The 22,877-nt window shown below is 54.2% G+C and overlaps 1 protein-coding gene across 1 annotated transcript in view; it reads right to left on the minus strand.

Annotated features, from left to right (window-relative positions):
* LOC135884424 (sodium/nucleoside cotransporter 1-like) overlaps positions 1-22,877 on the minus strand; it is a 42,359-nt gene that overhangs the window by 3,753 nt on the left and 15,729 nt on the right. Inside the window, exons 7-15 of the mRNA XM_065411789.1 lie at positions 22,570-22,647; positions 22,091-22,171; positions 21,511-21,591; positions 20,872-20,997; positions 18,433-18,563; positions 15,302-15,470; positions 11,944-12,141; positions 11,163-11,244; positions 607-705 (exon numbers count right to left, since the gene is read on the minus strand). Coding sequence (XP_065267861.1) covers positions 607-705; positions 11,163-11,244; positions 11,944-12,141; positions 15,302-15,470; positions 18,433-18,563; positions 20,872-20,997; positions 21,511-21,591; positions 22,091-22,171; positions 22,570-22,647 — 1,045 coding nt within the window. The remainder of the gene's footprint in view (positions 1-606; positions 706-11,162; positions 11,245-11,943; positions 12,142-15,301; positions 15,471-18,432; positions 18,564-20,871; positions 20,998-21,510; positions 21,592-22,090; positions 22,172-22,569; positions 22,648-22,877) is intronic.

The raw sequence follows: 22,877 nt of genomic DNA on the forward strand, positions 1-22,877 counted from the left end.
CTCCCTCTGCTCCAGGGCTGGGACGGGAGCTGCAGTCTGCTGCGGAGCCGGCTGCCTGCCTGCCCATGACATGCATGTAGGAGGCAGCCTAGCAGTGCAGGGACTGGCGTGGGTTGATGACCTAGACAGAGCCTCCCCCACCTGTGGTAACCAGACTTTTGGTGTCTGCTCAGTACATGTGACCGGACACTGCCAGGTCGCCTTTTCAACTGGAATTTCCAGTCGAAAAACCAGACACCCAGCAACCCTACGCTTAGGTCACAAGTGAAGATGAGTTTGATGGGTCTCAGCCTAGTCCTTGTTGAAGATTCCCAGGGAGGCTGCATGTTGGGAGAGAGAGGCATCAGTCAGTGGAAAGCATATACCACTGTGAGCCTAACCGCCATCTCTCTCCCTCACTGTTCTCAGGGACTGAGCTGGGGTCTCAAACAGATTATCTGCCCCCCCTTAATGGCAATTTCTCAATTCACTTTCCCAAAGACCCAGTCTGCTAAGCAGCAGTCTCTCCCTGCTCTCTCAGAGCTCCAGACTCCCCTCATCCCCACCACCCTTCAGGGGCCCGTCCCAGCGGGCGCCCGGGACAGTGAAATCTAGCTGGGGCCATACCTGCGACACAAGCGTTGAGCATGGAAACGCAGGCCCCGGTGAGCAGCGCTCGCAGCACGATGCTAGCAAACTCACTCTTCCGCTGAGGAACCATGGACGCTGCAGGGAGCAGAGGACAGTGTGGTGAGAAAGACCCTGCGCTCAGAGAGGCAAAGGCTCATCTGCCTGTTGTGCCCTGGATGGGGTTGTGCAGGTGGCAGGCAGCCGCCAAGGGACTTCTAGCCCCTGCCCAGCACTAGCCCAGTTGACCCTTCAGCTTGGGGCCAGGCGTGCCCTTCCATCTCCCATGTAACCCAGGATGCCCAACTGATGGGGCTAGTTCTACAGTGTTATGGTGTCTCTAAAATCTACCAAAACACGTTGGAAGCAGAAAGTCCCTGCATAAAATGTTTCCTTGTGCCATGGAAAGTAGTTCCTGCAAGGGAGAAATCGGGAAATATAAGTGGGACAGTATGGCTGTGGCAAGGAGGGGGGGCACCTCCCCTCCAGCCTCTACCCTCCATACGGGAGAAACATCAAGATTGATACAAAAATGGGTAGAATTAAATTAGTGTTACTAGGGCTGTCAATTAATAGCAGTTAACTCATGTGATTAACTCAAAAAAATTAATCACGATTTAAAAAATTAATCGTGATTAATCGCACTTATAACTATAGAATACTACTTGAAATTTACTAAATATTTTTGGATTTTTTTTTACATTTTCAATATTGATTTCAATTACAACACAGAATACAAAGTGCACAGTGCTCACTTTATATTATTATTTTTTATTACAAATATATGCACGGTAAAAATGATAAACAAAAGACATAGTATTTTTTCAATTCACCTCATACAAGTACTGAAGTGCAATCTCTATTGTGAAAGTGTAACTTACAAATGCAGATTTTTTTTGGTTACATAACTGCACTCTAAAACAAAACAGTGTAAAACTTTAGAGCCTACAAGTCCACTCAGTCCTACTTCTTATTCTGCCAATTGCTAAGACAAACAAGTCTGATTACATTGACGGGAGATACTGCTGCCTGCTTCTTATTTACAATGTCACCTGAAAGTGAGAACAGGTGTTCGCATGGCACTTTTGGAGCTGGCATGGCAAGGTATTTACATGCCAGATATGCTAAACATTCGTATTCCCCTTCATGCTTTGGCCACCATTCCAGAGGACATGCTTCCATACTGATGATGCTTGTTAAAATAATAATGCGTCAATTAAACTTGTGACTGTACTCCTTGGGAGGAGAACTGTATGTCTCCTGCTCTGTTTTACCTGCATTTTGCATATATTTCATGTTATAGCAGTCTTGGATGATGACCCAGCACATGTTCGTTTTAAGAACACTTTCGCAGCAGATTTGACAAAACGCAAAGAAGGTACCGATGTGAGATTTCTAAAAATAGCTACAGCACTCGACCCAAGGTTTAAGAAGCTGAAGTGCCGTCCAAAATCTGAGAGGGACGAGGTGTGAAGCATGCTTTCAGAAGTCTTAAAAGAGCAACACTCTGATGCGGAAACTACAGAACCCAAACCACTAAAAAAGAAAATCAACCATTTGCTGGTGGCATCTGACTCAGATGATGAACATGAACATGCGTCAGTCCACACTGCTTTGGCTCCTTAGCAAGCAGAACCCATCATCAGCATGGAAGCATGTCCTCTGGAATGGTGGTTGAAGCATGAAGGGACATATGAATCTTTAGCGCATCTGGCATGTAAATATCTTGCAATGCCAGCTACAACAGTGCCATGCGAATGCCTGTTCTCTCTTTCAGGTGACGTAAACAAGAAGCAGGCAGCATTATCTCTTGCAAATTGTAACCAACCTTGTTTGTCTGAGTGATTGGCTGACCAAGAAGTAGGACTGAGTGGACTTGTAGGCTCTAAAGTTTTACATTGTTTTATTTTTGAATACAGGGGGTTTTTTGTACATAATTCTACATTTGTAAGTTCAATTGTCATGATAAAGAGATTGCACTACAGTACTTGTATGAGGTGAATTGAAAAAAAAATTGTTTGTTTTTACAGTGCAAATATTTGTAATAAAAATAACTATAAAGTAAACACTATACACTTTGTATTCTGTAAAAAGCAACAGAGGGTCCTGTAGCACCTTTAAGACTAACAGAAGTATTGGGAGCATAAGCTTTCGTGGATAAGAACCTCACTTCTTCAGATGCAAGTAATGGAAATCTCCAGAGGCAGGTATAAATCAGTATGGAGATAACGAGGTTAGTTCAATCAGAGAGGGTGAGGTGCTCTGCTAGCAGTTGAGGTGTGAACACCAAGGGAGGAGAAACTGCTTCTGTAGTTGGATAGCCATTCACAGTCTTTGTTTAATCCTGATCTGATGGTGTCAAATTTTCAAATGAACTGGAGCTCAGCAGTTTCTCTTTGGAGTCTGGTCCTGAAGTTTTTTTGCTGTAAGATGGCTACCTTTACATCTGCTATTGTGTGGCCAGGGAGGTTGAAGTGTTCTCCTACAGGTTTTTGTATATTCCCATTCCTGATATCTGACTTGTGTCCATTTATCCTCTTGCGTAGTGACTGTCCAGTTTGGCCAATGTCATAGCAGAGGAGCATTGCTGGCACATGATGGCATATATAACATTGGTGGACGTGCAGGTGAATGAGCCGGTGATGTTGTAGCTGATCTGGTTAGGTCCTGTGATGATGTTGCTGGTGTAGATATGTGGGCAGAGTTGGCATCGGGGTTTGTTGCATGGGTTGGTTCCTGAGTTAGAGTTGTTATGGTGCGGTGCGTGGTTGCTGGTGAGAATATGCTTAAGGTTGGCGGGTTGTCTGTGGGCGAGGACTGGCCTGCCTCCCAAGGTCTGTGAAAGTGAGGGAAAGTGAGTGTATTCTGTGTTGTAATTGAAATTAATATATTTGAAAATGTAGTAAACATCCAAAAATATTTAAAATAAATGGTATTCTATTGTTAACAGCGCAATTAATTGCAATTAATTTTTTAAATTTCACGATTAATTGCAATTAATTATTTTAATCGTGTGACAGCCCTAATTATTCCACCACATGCTTATGTTGTTAGTTAGTTATGTTGTGAGATTTTCAAACCAATCAAAGGAATTCCAGGAGACTCCTGCTTTCTGCCCCTCGGAGACAAGCCAAGTGTCAAGGGAAAGAGCATCATGTTTATGACCCTTGGACTGCAGCTTGATATTCGATGTGCTTTGCTGTTCGCCTGCGATCTGCAGGATGGGGCTGGTGGTCTAGTGGTGACTGATGCGTTCTGTGGAGCATTCCACAGGCATCTCTGAATTCAAACTGTAAAAATATAGTTTATTCTGAAACAACAGATCTTGCAGCTATTTAGGTCCTGACATCAAAGGGGTGTTGAGACCAAAAAGGGATGTCATGTGTAGGCATGTCTTGTCAGAACCATAAACCAGGAGTAAAGTGGGTTTCTTTTATAAACACTCTAAAATCTTCATTCTTCAAATGTGAAGGAGAACTGTAGCATTTCAAGTGTGGACAATACCTAGGCCAACTGGAGGGGCTCACCTGTGGGCATAGGCGCTGACTCCGTGGGTGCTCTGGGGCTGGAGCACCCACCGGCAACCCCCCTATCAGCTCCCCTCTTTCTCCCAGTGCCTCCTGCCTGCCAGCGGACTCCGCCAATCAGGGCCGGCTCTGGCTTTTTTGCCGCCCCAGGCGGCGAGCCCCGGCGGGGGCTCCGCTCTCCCGCCGGGGGGAGGGCGGCCGGAGCCCCGGGGCGAGGGTGGCGAGCCCGCTTTCCCCCCGGCGGCCGGGGGCAGGGCGCCGGGGGGGAGGGCGCCGGAGGGGAGGGCGGCCGGAGCCCTGGGAGGAGGGCAGCGAGCCCCGGCGGGGGCTCGGCTCTCCCCCCGGCGGCCAGAGCGCCGGCGGGGGCAGGGCGGCGAGCCCCGGCGGGGGCTCGGCTCTCCCCCCGGCGGCCAGAGCGCCGGGGGCAGGGCGGCGAGAGGGCGGCGAGCCCCGGCTGGGGCTCGGCTCTCCCCCCGGCAGCCAGAGCGCAGGGCGGCGAGCCCCAGCCGGGGCTCGCCGCTCTCCCCCCGGCAGCCGGGGGGAGGGCGCAGGGGGGAGGGCGGCCAGAGCGCCGGGGGGAGGGCGGCGAGCCCGGCTGTGGCCCCGCTCTCCGCGGCGGCCCGAGCGCCGCGCCGCCCTCCTCCAGGTGCCGCCCCAAGCACCAGCTTGGTTGCCTGGTGCCTGGAGCCGGCCCTGCCGCCAATCAGCGCTTCCCCCTCTCTCCCCGCGCCTCCCACCCGCTGCGATCAGCTGTTTTGCAGCATGCAGTAGGCTCAGGGGGAAGGGTGGAGGAGTGAGGATGCTGCACGCTCAGGGGAGGGGGTGGAATGGGGTGGGAAGAGGCGTGGCGGAGCAGGTGCGGGAAGAGGCGGGGTGGGGGCTTGGGAGAAGGGGTGGGGTGGAGGCGGGAAGAGGCAGAGCAGGGGTGGAGCCTTGGGAGGGAGAGGGGGGGCGGGGCCTGGGGCAGAGCCAGGGTTCAAGCCTCCCCCAGCACACTGGAAAGTCGATGCCTATGGACGTAGGTAATCCACCTCCCTGAGAGTCGGTAGCTAGGTTGATGGAAGAATTCTTCTGTTGACCTAGCACTGTCTACACAGGGACTTAGATCGGCTTCACTACGCTGCTCAGGGGTGTGGATTTTCCAGTGTAGACCTCATTTTCTAGTGTAGACCAGGCCTTAAGGTTACATGAGATTTTCCTGCCACAAAAGAACAAAGGCAACTAGACTTGCGTTGTATATTCATTAAACAGACACATATTCAGGAGCTGACAGAGTCACCAAAAGCAACCCATGAAGCGCTGAACCAGTGCAAGGCCAGCAGAGAATATTAAAAGCCAATCCAGCTCTAAGAAGGTGTGTCTTGCCATTCCTGTCAAATTATGAGAGAAAAGGGGTACCAAACTCTCTGCTCTCACCTCCAAACACACACTCAGAACAGCAAAAAAACTGCAGCTGAAAAACAACAGCTAAGAACTGGGAAGATTCAAAAAGGCACCAGCCTGATGACAACCAAAACTTCAACATGATGAGATGGAAGGAGCCAAAAGTCCTGCCAAGGGGTTAGAGTTAAACTTTCCGGTAATGATTTTATTGGGATATGGAAATGCTGCAGTAACTTACAAAGTTCACAGTTTCTCCTGTTAATCACCAAATAGTAAGACCACACGATCCTGGAGAGGAGAGCGGCCATGTCTACACCACAAACTTATATTGACTCATGTTACGTTGGCATGCAGCGGCTGCAGTCAGTACATCACTTGTGCATGTGTATACTTGGCTCCTTGTGTCCACGATGTGCGTACTCACCAGGAATGCTTGCATCAATGCAGAATGCAGTGCACGATAGATAGGCATCCCAATGTGCAACTCACCACCGTCCAGCATGCTGTCTTTTGGGAAGATTTGGCAATATATGATGGAGCCAAAACGAGTTTCGCAGGGGTGACTGGGAACATGGGGTCAACTGCCCAGTTTGCAACAGTCTCCATCCCAGAATGTTATCTGTATCCCATAATTTTCACACCTTTTTTCAAAATCCCACAAACCCGCGTGGCCCTCCCCGCTGTCTGCCACCTGTGACAGGAGCCTGCAGCCTGCATACATCTGCATTGTTGTCGTGAGCATTGTAAGCACAGGACGCATGATCCTGGAGTATTTGCAGAGCTGCAAGAAGAACCGAATGAGTGGGGAACGTGACGATTCCTTGGAGGACAGATTGCTGTGCGACATAGCGAGAACCAATTCAAAGTTGTTGGCAGTGGTCATGGAGCAGCTGCAGATAGTGAAGCACCAGTTCTGGGCCCGAGAAACAAGCACTGACTGGTGGGTGCAGGTTTGGGATGACGAGCAATGACTGCAGAACTTCTGGATGCGCAAGGCCACATTCCTGGATCTGTGTGCTGAGCTTGTCCCAGCCCTCCAGCGCAGGGACACCAAACAGATGCACTGACAGTGGAGAAGCGAGTGGCAATCGCACTGTGGAAATCTGCACCACCAGATTGCTACCGGTCAGTCAGAAATCAATTTGGAGTCGGGAAAACCACTGCAGGGGCTGTTGTGATGCAGGTGTGCAGGGCCATTGATCGCCGCCTGCTGCGCAGGACTGACTCTGGGCAATGTTCAAGACATAGTGGATGGATTTGCAGCGATGGGGTTCCTGAACTGCAGTGGCACGATAGATGGCACGCATATCCCTACTTTAGCACCAAACCACCTTGCCACGGAGTACACATCAACAGAAGGGGCTACTTTTCTATGGTTATGCAAACGCTGGTGGATCACCGGGGACGCTTCACCAACTTCAGTGTGAACTGGTCAGGGAAGGTGCATGACACTCGCATCCGTAAGAACACAGGACTGTTTGGAAAACTGCAAGCCAGGACTTCCTTTCCTGACCGACGGATTACCATTGGGAATGTTGAAATGCGAATAGTGATCCTACTCCTGGCTCCCCTGGCTCATGAAGTCATACACTGGCCACCTGAGAGCACCAAGGAATGATTCAACCACTGGCTCAGCAGGTGCAGAATGACAGTCGAATATGCTTTTGGTTGTTTGAAGGGTCGCTGGCATTGTTTACTCACGAGATTGGATCTTAATGAGAAAAATATCCCAATTGTTATAGCTGCCTGCTGTGTCCTGCATAATATCTGTGACGCAAAGGGGGGAAAGTTTTGGCTGGGGGTGGAGGTGGAGCAGCTCTCTGCTGAATTTGAACAGCCAGATACAAAGGCTATTACAAGAGCTCAGTGCAGAGCTATACAGCTCAGGGAGGCTTTAAAAGACCATTTTAACAGTGAGCCAGAGTAGTGCTGTGGTGTTGTAATGTGCTCTACCTGGCCCTGCTCTTTTGTGGCCTGGTAGGAATCATGTGGTGATTGCTGTACATGTAGGAATATAACATTGTCAACGCACCTATTAATTTTGTTTCTGAATGAGTTGTATGACACTGCGCAGTAACAAGTAATTGGGCGCTTTCAGAACTGCTGAGCAGTCAGCAGCATATGTTGTGAACTAATAGAGATGAATTATGTTCCAACTAATATAATTTTACTCTGTAACAAAATCAGTGCAAAAACAAAACCACATTCAATTTTAAAACAAATCTCATTGAAAGCTTAATAAATAAATTAAGAGACCAGAACTTATGAAGGGGAAAGAACATTCATGTCCATTTCAGCTACACATACGCCTACCGTGGCTTTCACAGGTTAGCGTATGAGAATCTGTGACTTTCTTTAATGTCCCCGGGTTGGAATGGTAGGGATAGTGCAGTGACCCCTGGTGCTACGTGGAATGTTGAGAGGGGTATAGGGAGGTCTCAATATTGAGTTCTCAATGAGCTGCAGAGGGAGGCGACCATGGGATGGTTGAACCTGCAGGTCCACCAGAGTCTGCAGCATCTGTGTTCTTTGCTTGAGAAGCCCCACTATGTCTTGGTGCATCTCCCTCTCCTTTTCTGTCTGGGACTCCTGGGCTTCTTTCCTCTCCACTTTCTCCTTCTCTAGGTTGTCCACAATGTTCATCCTCCAGGCCCTGTGCTCATGGTCCGATACAGCGCTGGCTTACAGGATCTTCGGGAATGTATCATCCCAAGTCATCTTCTTTCTCCTCCTTATCTGGGCTCAGGTGTTCTATGGGTGTGGAGGGGGTGACCCTGAAGGCCGCAAGGGCAACAGCTGCAGATACAACACACACAGGTACCATTGTCAGCATATTCACTACAAAAAGCTAAACTTAAGATGCAGACCTCACTCCCCTTGGTCCCTAACAGTTGTGAGCACTACATTCTTACTTCGGCTTGGGATGGCTTGTGCACGGAACCCATCACAGCACCAGCCACAGCAAGTATGGCCTGCTGGGGGTTGGGGACATGAGGAGGGAATTGCTCGGACGCATGATTCTAGTAGTGCAGGGCAACTGCACTGAATACTCACACCATGTTCCATAGGCGGGGTGATTTTAGCTGATATCTCACTCCTGAGGGTAACAAAGGCATAAAGCTCACAGCTGCTGCTGGCGTCCCGAAGCCACCCGGGCTCGTAGTAGCCTGCGTACTGCAATGGTGCCTGCTGAAGTTATTCCTGACTGGCATGGGAAAGTGTCCTACCACGGAGGAAGAAATAAGGCAGCCCTCCCTAGAAACCTTCGGCAGAGGATTGCAGAGGACTTCCATGGAAATGTCATCGAGATTTCAGAAGGATTCAAGGGACATCTCTGTGTACATAAACAAATAGCTCCACATGGCTCCCCTGCCTAACTCTAGAGAGGACTGAAAAGCAGTTAGCTACTAACAAAAAGTCAAAAGATGGTGTCCTGCTATTTTGGGAGGTGTCCCTGTAATTGAAAATTTATCTACACGGGGTGCTTACCTGAGGTTCCTTCTCCTGCATTGGACTTGCCCATGCTCGACTGGTGGGACTGGCTGGACTGTAGTGGAGTCAAATCAGGTCCTGGCTTGCTGTGCAGTTGGATCTCCCAGCCACCTGTCCCCCATATTCCTCCTCCTCCTCGTCCATCACCTCCTGTCCTCACTGTTCACAGCAGAGGCCTGTAATTCAGGCTCCTCAGAGGTATCCATGGTGCTGTTGTGGGTAGTGGTGGGGTGTCCGCCAAGGATGGCATGCTGTTCTTTGTAAAAGCAGCAAGTCTGCAGCTCAGCACTGGATTGATTGATGGCCTGCCTGGCCTTCTGGTATGCTTCCTGCAGCTCCTTGGCTTTCATGCCGCACTTCTGCTGGTCCCTGTCCTACCCCTTCTCCTGTATCCCCCGAGCAATCTGCTCATAGATGTTGTCATAAATATAAAGGGAAGGGTAACAACCTTTATGTATGCAGTAACATCAAATCCCTCCTGGCCAGAGGTACAGAATCACTTACCTGTAAGGGGTTAATCAGTTCAATTAACCTAGTTGACACCTGACCAGAAGGAACAATGGGGAAAGAAGATACTTTCAAATCTGGGGGGGAGGGGGAAGGTTTTGTTTGTGCTCTTTGTTTTGTTCCCTTTTGGGACAAAGAGAGAGACCAAGCACGTAACCCAGCTCCTACTGAAATGATACATCTAAAATTACAGAAATTGTAAGTAATAGCAAGGAAATGCATTAGATTATCTTTTGTTTTAGCTTGTGAATTTTCCCTATGCTAAGAGGGAGGTTTATTCCTGTTTTGTAACTTTGAAGTTGAGCCTAGAGGGGAATCCTCTGTGTTTTAAATCTTTTTATTACCCTGTAAAATTACCTTCCATCCTGATTTTACAGAGGTGCTTCTTTTACTTTTTTCTTTATAATAAAGTTCTTCTTTTAAGAACCTGATTGGTTTTTAGTGTCCTAAAAACCCAAGGGTCTGGTCTGTGTTCATCTTGTTAACCTATTGGTTGGGGTATTATTCTCAAGCCTCCCCAGGAAAGGGGGTGAAGGGGTTTGGGGGGATATTTTGGGGGGGGATAGGGCTCCAAGTGGCCCCTCCCTGAATGTTTGTTTAAAACACTTGGTGGTGGCAGCAATACTGTCCAAGGACAAGGAAAGGAATTTGTGCCTTGGGGAAGTTTTTAACCTAAGCTGGTGGAATATAAGCTTAGGAGGTCTTTCATGCGGGTCCCCACATCTGTACCCCAGAGTTCAGAGTGGGGAGGGGACCCTGACAGATGTCAATCATTTATGCGGCTGGTTCGGAGCTGTGTCTGCACAGCCTCTTCTTCCCACAGACCCAGGAGACCCAATATCTCCTGTTTACTCCAGGCCGGAGCATGTCTGGAGCGTGTAGCCGGCACTATCATGATCATTTATGTTCTGTTTTGCTCTGTTTAATGTTTTCTTTTCCTTTCTTTAATAATAGAATGACCCTGGTTAATAAGTGGGATGTTTGTGTTTTGTTTTAACTGTGGTATCACCTAGAGTATGTAAAAGAGCCCCCGGGACTAGGTTGTAGTCATCAGAGCCCTGGACTGGCCGTGAGAACAATGGGAAAGGGCTGGCCTCCCATTTCTTGTTTCTCTCGATTAGATGGTTTTAGTGATTTTAGGATACAATTACTTGGTGCTCAACAATCTAAACCTCGCCCTTTCCATCCCCACCCCCACTGGGCTGGGGTGCAGAGCTCCCCCATCAGGATGGAAAGGCATTGTATGGCCTGTCCAGTATAATCACAAAGGGGAGGAGTGGGGCCTGGGCACTAGGCGTCAGGAGACTTTGGTAAATTCCAGTTCTGCAGCTGGGTGACCTTAGGCCAGTCACTGCCCCTCTCGGCATCTCTTTCTCCTCCCTCCAGTCTGTCTTGTCCATGCAGATTGTGAGCTCTTTGAGGTAGGAATTCACTGTGTCTGTGCTACACCAGAATAACAGGGCCCCCCAATCTCAAATCGGGGTCTGTGCAGCACCTTGCACAATGGGGCCCTGATTCTTGGTAGGGAGCGGTGAAGCATGTGGCACAATGGGGCCCTGATCTTGGTCAGTGGATCTTCCCCCAGGAATACCACTGCAGGCTTCACCCCTGCTCTCAATTCCCTGTCCCGTCGCGCTCCAAACTCACTCAGTCCTCCCAGCATGATCCCAATGGAGCTGAGATTGGCGAATCCACAGAGGGCAAAGGTCGTGATGGTTTCAGCTCGCATCTAAACAACACAACAGCAGGTGAGAGGCACCGTAGAGATGTGTCCCCGGAGGAGCCACTCCCAGTCATGTACCCCGCCCCCCACACTGACCCTGCTGGCCTCAGCTTGTGTGAGACAGTCAACACAGAGAAGCCAAGGCCCCGGAGCTGACCCTGAGCAATCCCACGGTGCTGAATTGGCCCTTCCCTCTCCTTCGAGCATGGAGGAACAGCACAGTGCGTGGCAGCACTCACCCTGGGCCAGGGGCTTGCTCTCCTTGGCCATGCAGGCCCTGACCTGTCTGCCAAGGCAAGTGCAGCTCAGCGAGTGCAGGGCAGCCTTTGCGCTGTCTGTGTGGCCCCTGGACCTGCCGTGTGGGGACTTGTGTCGGGAGCAATCAGAGACACCTGTCCCTGCTTGCTGGCAACTGGCACTCCCAGGGAGCCTGCAGCCCTCGCCGGGCAGCCCTGGCTCTCTTTCTGCCTCAAGCCTGATGCAGGGCCAGGCTAGCCCTGTCTGGGCAAGGAAGTCTGAGACACTTGGCAGATTGTTTCTGAGCTGTGCTCTGAGCCCCCCATCCGCTCCTCCCTACAGGCCACCCCAATATTTCCCTCTGTCCAGACACAGAGTCCCCCCAGCTCAGCTTGCTGCCCTTCATGCCTGGTGCTGCAGTGCGAGCTGCTCGGCCCATTCCCCAGCGTGGCAGCTCATGGCTCTCACCGAAATCCACTGCTTGCGACCCCCGCTCCACTCCTCCAGTCCCGCCAGCCGGTTCTTCTTGTACGTCGACAGCTGCTCATACGCCACAAACTCGTTCAGGAAGATTTTGATGCCTAGCAGCTCAGCCACCAGAGGTGAGTCTGCCCAGTCTGCCCCCATGAGGAAGGCCACAGGCATCAGGATGTAAGAGCAGATTATCTGGGACAGAGCCCCCGGAGATGGTTAACACCCATGTGTGTTTGACCCACAACCCGCCCCCAGCTGCTCCATTGCATATCACCCTGCGCTGGGCTTCTGGCGGTGCTGTGCTGCAGCAGACCCCTAATGGGAACAGGAGAAGCATCAGCCCTGTTTGGCTCTATCTTAGGCAACTCATGGCTTAGGGGGCAACAGCCTCTCTGTGCTCACCTGGCAGGACTAGGCTTGCCAGGTGTCTGGTTTTCAACTGGAACACCCGGTCGAAAAGGGACTTTGGTGGCTCCGGTCAGCACAGCTGACCAGGCCATTAAAAGTATGGTTGGTGGCGTAGGCAGGCTCTGTGCCCGGCTCCTGGGAAGCAGCCACATGTCTCTCCGGCTCCTAGGCGGAGGCGTGACCGGGAGGGCTCCGTGCACTGCCCCTGCCACAAGCGCTGCCAGGAACCACAGCCAATGGGAGCTGTGGGGGTGGCACCTGTGGGCACACATAGCACCCTGGCTGCGCCTCCACCTAGGAGCCAAAGAGACATGTGACCACTTCCCAGGAGCTGCCTGAGGTAAGCGCCATCTGGAGCCCACACCCAATCCTGTGACCCAACCCCCTACCCCAGCCCTGAGCCCCCTCCGGCACCCAAATTCCCCCCAGGAGCCTGCAGTCCGTATCCCAACCCCCTGCCCCAGCCTGGAGCCCCCTCCCAAACCCAGAACCCCTAATTTCAGGCCTCACTCTGGAGCCCATACTCCCATCCCAGAGCTTGTACCCCCTCCCACACCCCAACCCCCTGCATCAGCCCAGATCACCCTCCCACACTCCCAACCCCTCGGCCCCAGCCCCCAGCCTGGAGCCCCCTCCTGCACCCCAAACCCCGCATCCCCGGTCCCACCCCAGAGCCCGCACCCCCAGCTGGAGCCCTCATCCCCTCCCACAACCCAACCCCCTGCCCCAGCCCGGCGAAAGTGAGCAAAGGTGGGGTCTTGGACAAGGGGTGGAGCAAGGGCGGGGCCTCGGGGAAGGGGCATAGCAGGGCAAGGGTGTTCGGTTTTCTGCAATTAGAAAGTTGGCAGCCCTAGGCAGGACTGGGGAAGGCTCAGGTTCCTAACCCCATCTTTGCTCTGCACCCCGCTCTGCCTCTCGGCCAGAGCCCCTCAATAGCTGACCTGGGGCAATTTGCCCCGAATGCCCAGTGGGAGAACACAGCTGTCACAAATCTGGCACCTTTTCTGCTGGGCCTAGAGCTGTTCTGAGGCCTGTTTTGAAATGGGCAGGGTGGACAAGGTGGTGAGCGCTCTCAGGCTGCCTGGCACTAGCAGGACTCACACCCAGCCAGGAGAGTGGGGAGGCAGGCCCATCCCATGTCCAGCGGCTGCATGCGGCATAAGACAAGCTCCAGCACACTGGATGGGAGTTGTCTGGCTGTGTGGAGATCACAGTGCAGTGAGATTTGGCACTGCCAAGAGGCTGGATTTGGGCATGTATCTGAGCGGAGTGGGTCATTGTCGGGGGGGTATGCAGGTTTTCAGAGGACAGAGCCTCTGAGATGGACTCGGGGGGAGAAGGGAGATACTGGACACAATGCAAAGTCCCCTCCCCAGCAGCCGCTCTCAGCCAGGAGTTCAGGATGGGGCAGCAGGAAGAGCTTGGGAGATGGGCCCAGATGTGCGCCTGGGGGAGCCAGGCTGGAGAGGAGAGGTGGAAATTCAAGTCCTTAGTACGGAGGTGGAGGCGAGCCAGGGCAGACTGAGTGGGGAGCAGCATGTCTGGGGGGCAGGACTGGTGCTGTCAGGAGGTTTGGGGAGGCAGGCAGAGCAGAAGACCTGAGATCTGTCCAGGTGGAGGTGGTGAGAGCCGTTAGAGTGGGGCCATGGTGGGGATCCCAGCACAGGCCTGACCACTGAGGGCAAGGTCCGGGTGGCAGGGCTGGCAGGCTCCCTACCTGGCTTCGTGCGGCTCCCCCGAAGCAGTGACATGTCCCTGCGGCGCCGAGGTGCAGGGGCGGCCAGGCAGGCTCCACGCACTGCTCCCACCCCGTGTGCTGGCTCCTCAGCTCCCATTGGCCATGAACTGCAGCCAATGGGAGCTGCAGGGGCGGTGTCTATGGGCAGAGGCTGCACGCAAAGCAGCCTGGCCGCCCCTACGCCTAGGAGCCGAGGGACATGTCACTGCTTCCGGGGAGCCCTCTGAGCGCCACCTGGAGCCCGCACCCCATCCTGCACCCCAACCCCCCGCCCCAGTCTGCAGCCCATCCTGCACCCAAACTCTCTCCCACAGCCTGCACCCCCTCCCAACCCCCTGCCCCAACCCTGAGCCCCCTCCCACACCCAAACTCCCTCCCGGAGCCCACACCCCCTCCCACACCCCAAACTCCTGCCCCAGTCTGGAGCCCTTCTCACACCCAAACTCCCTCCTGGAGCCTGCACCCCCCCACATGCCTGCCCCAGCCCAGAGCCCTGTCTCGCACCCTGAACCCCTCATTTCTGGCCCCATCCCAGAACCAGCACCCCCAGCCCAGATCCCATACCTACTCCCACACCCCAACCCCCTGCCTCAGCCCGGAGGCCCCTCCCACACGCCAAACCCCTCGGCTCCACCCTCCCCATTCTGGAGCCCCCTCCTGCACCTCAAACCCCTAATCTCCAGCCCCACTCTAGAGCCCACACCCCAGTCCCCTGCCCCAGTCTGGAGCCCTCTCCTGCACCCTGAACCCTTCATTTCTGGCCCCACCCCAGAGCCCAAACCCCTCCTGGACCCCAACTCTCTGCCCCAGCCCAGTAAAAATTAGTGAGTGAGTGAGGGTGGGGGAGAGCAAGCAACAGGGCGGGGGATGGAGTGAGCGGGGGTGGAGCCTCAGCGGAGGAGCAGGGCCTCAGAGAAGGGGAGGGGCAAGGGTTGTTCAGTTTTGTGAGATTAGAAAGTTGGCAACCCTAGGCAGGAGGAGGGGAGAAGGGGCAGCTTCTTGCTCTGCTTTGAGCCAGGGGGGAGCATGCAGAGTGCGGGAGGGGTACTTTCAGGGGGAGGTGAAGGCCATGGGAGAAAGGGGCACGGTGGCTGTGGCACAGGGGAAGCACTGCAGTGGGCAAGGGAGAGGGCAGAACGAGGAGCGCAGAATGGGGCGAGTCCGTACGGGTGTGGGGCTGCCCCCAGGTGCTCGGCATGGCAGTACCTGGAACGAGAGCTCCTTGATGTTCACCATCTCACCGAACCAGGACAGGGCAGCATTGATGAACTTCAGCACAGCCAAGAAGGCAATCAGGTTGGCTGCAATGTTAGCGACCAGCCCCACGGAGGCGGCGGCGCCATTGCTGGCAGCTTCCAGGATATTCTGCTCAGCCCTGGGTGGTACAAGGAGAGCGGTCAGTGCCAGCTGGCAGAGAGCTCACTGTTCTTTAAAAGCAGCTCATGTCAGACCTGACAAACTCACTATACCTAATAATACACCATTATCATGCGACTGATCCATAAAGGGCCGCATGTGAGGTCACTTCTCGGCACTCAGAATCACTATGAGATGCCTGTACGGGTAATAGAGAAGGGCTAATGTAACTATACTGAAAATTACATCCCTATGGTCTTGCAGTGAAAGAGAGTCACCAAGAACTCGTATTTCTTGCGATGGCCTCTCCCTGGCTAGCTGATTACGTCAGATATGTCTCAGCTTTGCACCGCTGAAACAACCCAGGCAAGGCAATGGAAAACCATCAAACTATAAACATCGCAACCACCTGGCAGTGACCAGGAACGGCCGGGCAGCAAGGGGCTGGGCCTGTCTGGGAACAGAGACAAAGGACTGAGTCAGTGTATTACAGGGTGGGAAAAGACTCTGCATCCATTCACTGAGGCGGTACCTTGACTAGTGGGATGCTTCCTGTACTGAGCCCTGCCTCTTTGGGGCCAGCAAGTGCTGCAAAAGACCGAACTTTGGGGTGAGAACCTAGGAAAGGGAACTCTTCGCAAGTGTAGGCCAGAGGTCGCAGTTATGATTTTGTTGTTTGTAACTACTAGTTTCTATCACTCACACTTGTTTCTATTTGAATCTCTATTCTCTCTCAGATACAGTTCCTTTTGTTTTACTATAATTGTCCTCAAGTGCTGTGTGTGGTACAGGACTGGTAGGCTGACTAGGGGACACTGCTCCTTTGGGACCAGAGGGTCTGGGATTTCTGTGAGTATCCAGTGATCAGGGGCTGGACACCACAGGGGGACACTTTGAAAGGATGTGGGGGCCGGGGTGCATTGATTGTCGACCTGCAGGGCGAAGGCAGGGCTGGTTTAGCCCAGAGGAGAGTGTTTGAGTCGGAACCCGGTGTTCATGGCACAGTGCAGGCTGAAGGGGCAGATGAGGTGGTTGTGACGTTGCACCCCATAAGGCTTTATGGAAATATGCTCATGAATGTATATATGACATAACTGGAATATGTTTTATGCTACATATGCCATGTAACATATCTATGTAAAGGTTATGATCTACTGAATCTATTCATCCTATTTGTATGCATGTACCATTTTTGTGTTCGAAGTTATGAATATTGGCTGTGTACTTGCTTGATTTCTAAGTAGCCTTAGTAAAGCGTTTGGTCAGCTTCTTGAGAAAGGAATGTGCAAGTTAAGTGCCCAATCAAGAAGCACTTAATGGACAATGGATCTTGGAAGGTTCCAATCCACATAAGAAGTCTACTTGAAGACGTTCAAGGTAGCATGTGAACCATGGCTGCTACCTGTAAGTTCTGAGTCATGCATGGACATGTGACTTGCCCATGTGACTCCAAAACTCCATCTTGTAGCTGGGATTCTACACAGGGGGAGGGAGGGGTGTTCACCCACAAGAGAAAGTCTATTTAAACCCCTGGGAGACCCTTCCATTTTGTCTTCAGCTGGCTAAAGAGATAGCCTCTCCACCCCCAAAGATACCTGAAAGAAACTGGAACAAAGGACAGTAACTACAGGGGGTGTGAGTGATTGCTGGACCCAGACTAGAAGGAGACTAGTCTGTAAAAGGAAGCTTACTGGAATTCCTCTGAGGGTGAGGTTTTTATCTGTATTCAGTTTTCTTACTGTATTAGACATAGACTTGCGTGTTCTATTTTATTTTACTTGGTAATTCACTTTGTTCTGTCTGTTATTACTTGGAACCACTTAAATCCTACTTTCTGTATTTAATAAAATCACTTTTTACTTATTAATTAACCCAGAGTATGTATTAATACCGGGGGGGGGCTGTGCATATCTCTCTATCAGTGTTATAGAGGGCGAACAATTTATGAGTTTACCCTGTATTAGCTTTATACAGGGTAAAACAGATTTATTTGGGGTTTGGACCCCATTGGGAGTTGGGCATCTGAGTGTTAAAGACAGGAACACTTCTTAAGCTACTTTCAATTAAGCCTACATCTGTTAGGGGACATGGTTCAGACCTGGGTCTGGGTTTGCAGCAGGCTAGCGGGTCGGGCTCAAACCAGGCAGGGCACTGAAGTCCCAAGCTGCCAGCGCAAGAAAGCGGGGCAGAAGTAGTCTTGGCACATCAGTTGGCAGCCCCAAGGGGGTTTCTGTGATCCAACCCGCCATAGTGGTTATCTGGTGTGTTGGGAGGGAGCATTTGTGGGGACACATGCTGCAGGGCTTGAGGCAGGGCTAAGCACAGCATGGGAGTGGCATGTCTGCAGGGTGGGGAGAGCCAGGCTGGCTGGGTTGGTCAAGGCCAGTCGTGCCAGAGTAGGGCAGGTTCTGGGCATGGCGGGGCAGGGCAAGGCAAGGTAGGGCATGGCCAGATTCAGGATATGGCAGGCAGCGCAGAGTGGGGCAGGCATTATGGGGCAGGGTAGGCAGCACAGGAAAGGGTTGGGCAGAGCTGGGCAAGGCAGTGCAGGGAAGGGCAGGGCCAGGCTGGGCAGGGAAGGGCAGGGCAGGGAACGGAGGGGAGGGGTGGGGCCAGGCCAGGCTGGGCAGGGAAGGGCAGGGCAGGGAACGGAGGGGAGGGGTGGGGCCAGGCCAGGCTGGGCAGGGAAGGGTGGGATGGGGCAGGGCAGGGAAAGGCAGGGTGGGGGCAGAGCCAGGCTAGGTGAGGCAGGGCCAGGCAGAGCAGGGAAGGGCAGCATGGGGTGGGGAAGGGCAGGGAATGGCTGGGGGCAAGGTCAGACTGGGCAGGGCAGAGCCAGGCAGTGTAGTGTGGGGCTGTGACACTTCTCAGGGCACCCAGGGTTGTGAGTCACCTTGTTGCCACCTGCCCCTACAGCAAGGGAGTTTCGCCTGTGCCAGCTGGGTGTTAGCGCCCCCTGCCCCAAGCACCGCATCACTCACCCTCTACTGAGCTTCACGCCTTCCTTGCTCTTGAATTTGGACTCTTCCACTTCCGGGTAGACCAGTTTGGCCATGGCGAGAGCACAGGGCGCGGCCATCACAGAGGCAGCGATCAGCGAGGAGGGGTCGATCTGCAGCACACACGATGGGGACATTCCCAGTGGTTAGCCCTGGCAAAGCATGTGCAGGAGTGCCTGCCAGCAGGATGCATGGGCACCCCGGTGCCCCCAGCTCAGCGGGCGCAGAGCACACTAACACTACAGGAACCCTGGTGTGAGTGGCAGGGGAGCAGTGACAGGAGAACCATGGGCACCCCCAGTTCTCACCATGGCTAGGAAGGGAGTTATCGGCTGGGTGATTCCTCCAGACGCTCTGTGCCCAATTGCTCAGCCCATTCCTAGGGCCTGGCTGCACATGTCCCACCCCCAGCCTCAGCTCAGCTGCCCCCAGGACAAGAATGGCAGCAGCTGGTGCTTACAGGCTTCAGGTTGGGCATCCAAGAGCCCCCATTCTTGACCTCCAGTCAGCTTCAAGCAGGGACCTGGCTAGCATGGCTCTTGGCTAGATCTGAGCTCTGACCCTAGCTGTGCGTCTCCGGGGCCTATCTACACTACAGAAATCCAGGTGATACAGTCTCCTAGCCCTGTCACATGCAGTTCCCAAACACAGAGATAAGATATTCTGCCCACACAGGTCAGAGCAAGGTAGGGTGACCAGATGTCCCGATTTTATAGGGACAGTCCCAATTTCTGGGTTTTTTTCTTACATAGGCTCCTATTAACCCCCCACCCCGTGTCCTGATTTTTCACATTTGCTGTCTGGTCACCCTGGAGCAAGGGGAGCTCTGTACAGTACCTGCCAGCACAGCTACAGACTGTGGCACCCAATAGTTTAGTCTTTTGGGGTATGTCTACACTGTAATGAGACACCCGGGGCTGGCTTTGGGCTCGCAGGGCTCCGGCTAAGGGGCTGTGTCATTGCAGTGTACACATCAGGCTCTGCCACCCTCAGGGTCTTAGAGCCCAGGCTTCAGCCTGAGTCCAAACGTCTACACCGCAATTAACCAGCCCTGCAAGCCTGAGTCAGCTGGCACGGGCCTGCCGCGGGGGTCTAGTTGCAGTGTAGCCTCCGTCCCAGCCCCAGGGTTGAGCCCACACTGAAAGGAGCCAAAGAAATCCATGGAATGCCCCCATGGGATGGGCTTGCTGGCTCTCATGGCAGGGCAGGCAGGGCTGTAGATGGGTGCCGTTCAGGTGCATCCTGGGGAACTTTACATCTGGCTGAGGGCAAGTCTGTCTCCTACCAGCGCCCCAGCCCCTTTGCCTCCCCGTAGCAATTCTTCTGCCAGTCCCCCTATGTGCTAAGACCCCCACGCAGACCCTATGGTGGGGGTGGGCAAACTACACCCCGGGGGCCGCATCCAGCCCTCCAGACGTTTTAATCCAGCCCTCAAGCTGCTGGGGAGCAGGGTCCGGGGCTTGCCACGCTCCAGCGCTCCAGCTGGGAGTGGGGTTGGGGGCTTGCCTGGTTGCGCCTCCGCGTAGGAGCCAGAGGGGTGACATGCCGCTGCTTCTGGGAGCTGCTTGAGGTAAGCGCCGCCTGGAGCCTGCACCCGACCCCCTCCTGCATCGTAACCCCCTTCCCCAGCCCTGATCCCCCTCCTGTCCTCCGAACCCCTCAGTCCCAGCCCGGAGCAACCTCCTGCACCTCCAACCCCTCATCTCCAGCCCCACCCCAGAGCCCGCACCCCAAGCCGGAGCCCTCACCCCGCACCCCAATCTCCTGCCCCAGCCCGGAGCCCCCTCCTGCACCCTGAACTCATTTCTGGCCCCACCCCAGAGCCTGCACCTCCAGCTGGAGCCCTCACCCTCTCCCGCACCCCAACCCCCAATTTCGTGAGCATTCATGGCCCGCCATACAATTTCCATACCCAGATGTGGCCCTCGGGCCAAAAAGTTTGCCCACCCCTGCCCTATGGCATACATGCTGCAAGAAGCGTAGGCCCAGATATTCTGTTGCCACCTTTCTAATTGCTGGTAACCGGACCCCAAAGGCCCCATCCCACCCCAGCCTCTTCCCCCAAGGCCTCGCCCCTTCTCTGCTTCTTCCCCCAAGCCCTGCCCCCTTCTCCACCTCTTGCGCCCAAGGCCCTGCCCCCGTTGCTCGCTGGATCGTCTCAAGGAGCCTGCCTGCAGGTAGGAGGTGGCTGCAGCTGAGCAGGGGCTGGTGCAGGATGATCCTGTGCCTCTCCCCACCCCGTGGTAACCGGACTTTTGGTTCAGGTGCCATTTACCAGGCACCTGGACATCCTAAATGGTGCCCGGACACAGAAGGCAAAAGCCAGCCTGTCTGGGTAAAGCCTGGCCAGGTGGCTGCCATGCCTGGATATCGCTGCCTGCACTGAGGCAGGGGAGTCTGGGTGCTGACTGCTGCGCTCACCCCAAAGGACATGTAGGCTCCCATCACGCTGCCGGCAATGGTGGCGAAGCCCCCGGTCATCACTGCATGGACTTCTGAGAGCGTCATGTCCGCCAGGTAGGGGAGGACCAGCAGCGGGGCCTCTGTCTGCACCACAGGAAAAGGCAATGAGGGTCCAGCTGATTCACAGAACAAGAGATGCCTCCCTAGCCATCTGTGCCCTGGGGGTTCATCCCACAGCGTTACCCTGGGGGCTCATGTCTTCCCAGGGATCTGGGGGAAGTTTGAGCGCATCCTCTGGAGCAGTGAGCAGGCTAGATTGGTCCATAGCACACACTGCAGCACGGCCTCCCAGGAGCCTGCCCTCTGACAGGGGAAATGGGACTGGGGCCTGGCCTCCATCATGGGGCTGAGACATGCATCTCCAAGGGGACTGGGAGGGGCCCGGAGGTCATGGAGAGGACCCTGACATCTCTGCATTTCCTGGCTGTGAGGGCTCAGGAGAAATACCACACAGCAGCTGCTCCCTGCTGCAGGGCATGGCTCTGTATGGAGGGCGGGGGGCACTCTGCCCCTTGCAGGGGGTGTGCAGTGCTTGGTGGTCATGTCCTGGTGCTGCCCAGCCTGAGGGATGCTGGGTTGCCTCCTAGCAGCTCTTACCTGTCCTACAAAGATGTTTCCTGCCACACTGAGGGTCTCGGTGGGCGTAGTACCCATGGTGATTTGCAGCAGCCAGGAGATCTGCAGGGAAGCAGGCAGGGCTCAGCCTCAGGACAAATCCAGGACATTTCACAAAGGCTTTTCCCCCAGTGGCCAGACCCTGCCTGGCTGTGGGCCCAGATCCAAGACGTGCTGGCTGAGGCAGAGATCCAGGGATGAGTGCTCTGGTACCAGGGCTTTGCACAGCCCCACAGGAGCTCCTGAGAGCTCGGGACAGCCCCTCTGGGGCTGAGTCCTATGTTAATACAAAGCTTCCATCCATGTGTTGTTCCCCTTTCGTAAGGATTCCTGCTGCCCCAGCCTGCCAGTGCCAGGAGCTTCTGGGACTTGTGTGGGTGCTGCACTGCGAGCAAGTCTAGGTTATTTCAAGGGGGGACAGGGGGACAGACTGGATAGTGACATGAACACTGGGGCACCAAGACCTATACAGCCCCAGCAACATGTGGGAGGAGCAGGTCCTACCATCAATCCCCCCTTGTACCAGAGCTGCAATCCCCCGAGACCCAGGTCTTGGCCTTACCTTCAGGATGAGCCACTGCATGAGGCCAGCGTAGTAGAGAATGGACATCACACAGCTGAAGAACACGACAATCGGTAACGCCTGCAGGCAGAACAGCAGCGCACAGGGTCAGCACAGGGGCCGAGCAGGGCTTGCTGGGAGCCCGTGGCAGCGCACAGGATGAAGCCCCACATCTCGCCCCAGTGCCTGCAGCTGGGCACGGCGTGGTGCAGAATCACAGAGCACAGAATAGTCCACAGGATGGCCCTGGGGCTCCGTCAGTGCTAGGGCTGCATGGCAGGTAGAAGGAGGATCTCACAGTACCAGCTCTCGCTGCAGGCACAGGATGGCAGAATGAGAGCCAGGGCTGCTCTGCACCTCATGCCCCCCCTCCCCGGGCGGTGCCAATGGCCTCCCCTTGTAGGCCTGGCAGGATGACCCAGGCCAAAGGAAAGCGAGTTCCTAACACCCACTGTCTTCCCCGTGACCCACGTGCTGACCTGAAAGGCAAAGGCCTCCTTGATCAGTCTGTCCCCAAAGACGAAGCCGGAGCCAGCGGTGGTGTAACTCAGGAAGATCTGTGTGGGGAGATGGTACATGTTGGGGAGCAGTGCTACGGAGAATATGCCACAAGGTCTCTTCAGTCACGACTGTCACGGGGAAGCCCCCCAAGCCCCCTCCCTCACACAGTGCTCTAGACCTGCCTGGGGATCACAGCAACAATCCATCCTGCCCCAGTGTGCACTGCATGGCATGGGGAAGACTCTAGAGCCTCTGCCCTGGACAGAGTGGAGGAGGGGGAACTGGA

This window comes from Emys orbicularis, chromosome 10, assembly GCF_028017835.1.
Source record: "Emys orbicularis isolate rEmyOrb1 chromosome 10, rEmyOrb1.hap1, whole genome shotgun sequence".
NCBI classification, from domain to species: Eukaryota; Metazoa; Chordata; order Testudines; family Emydidae; genus Emys; species Emys orbicularis.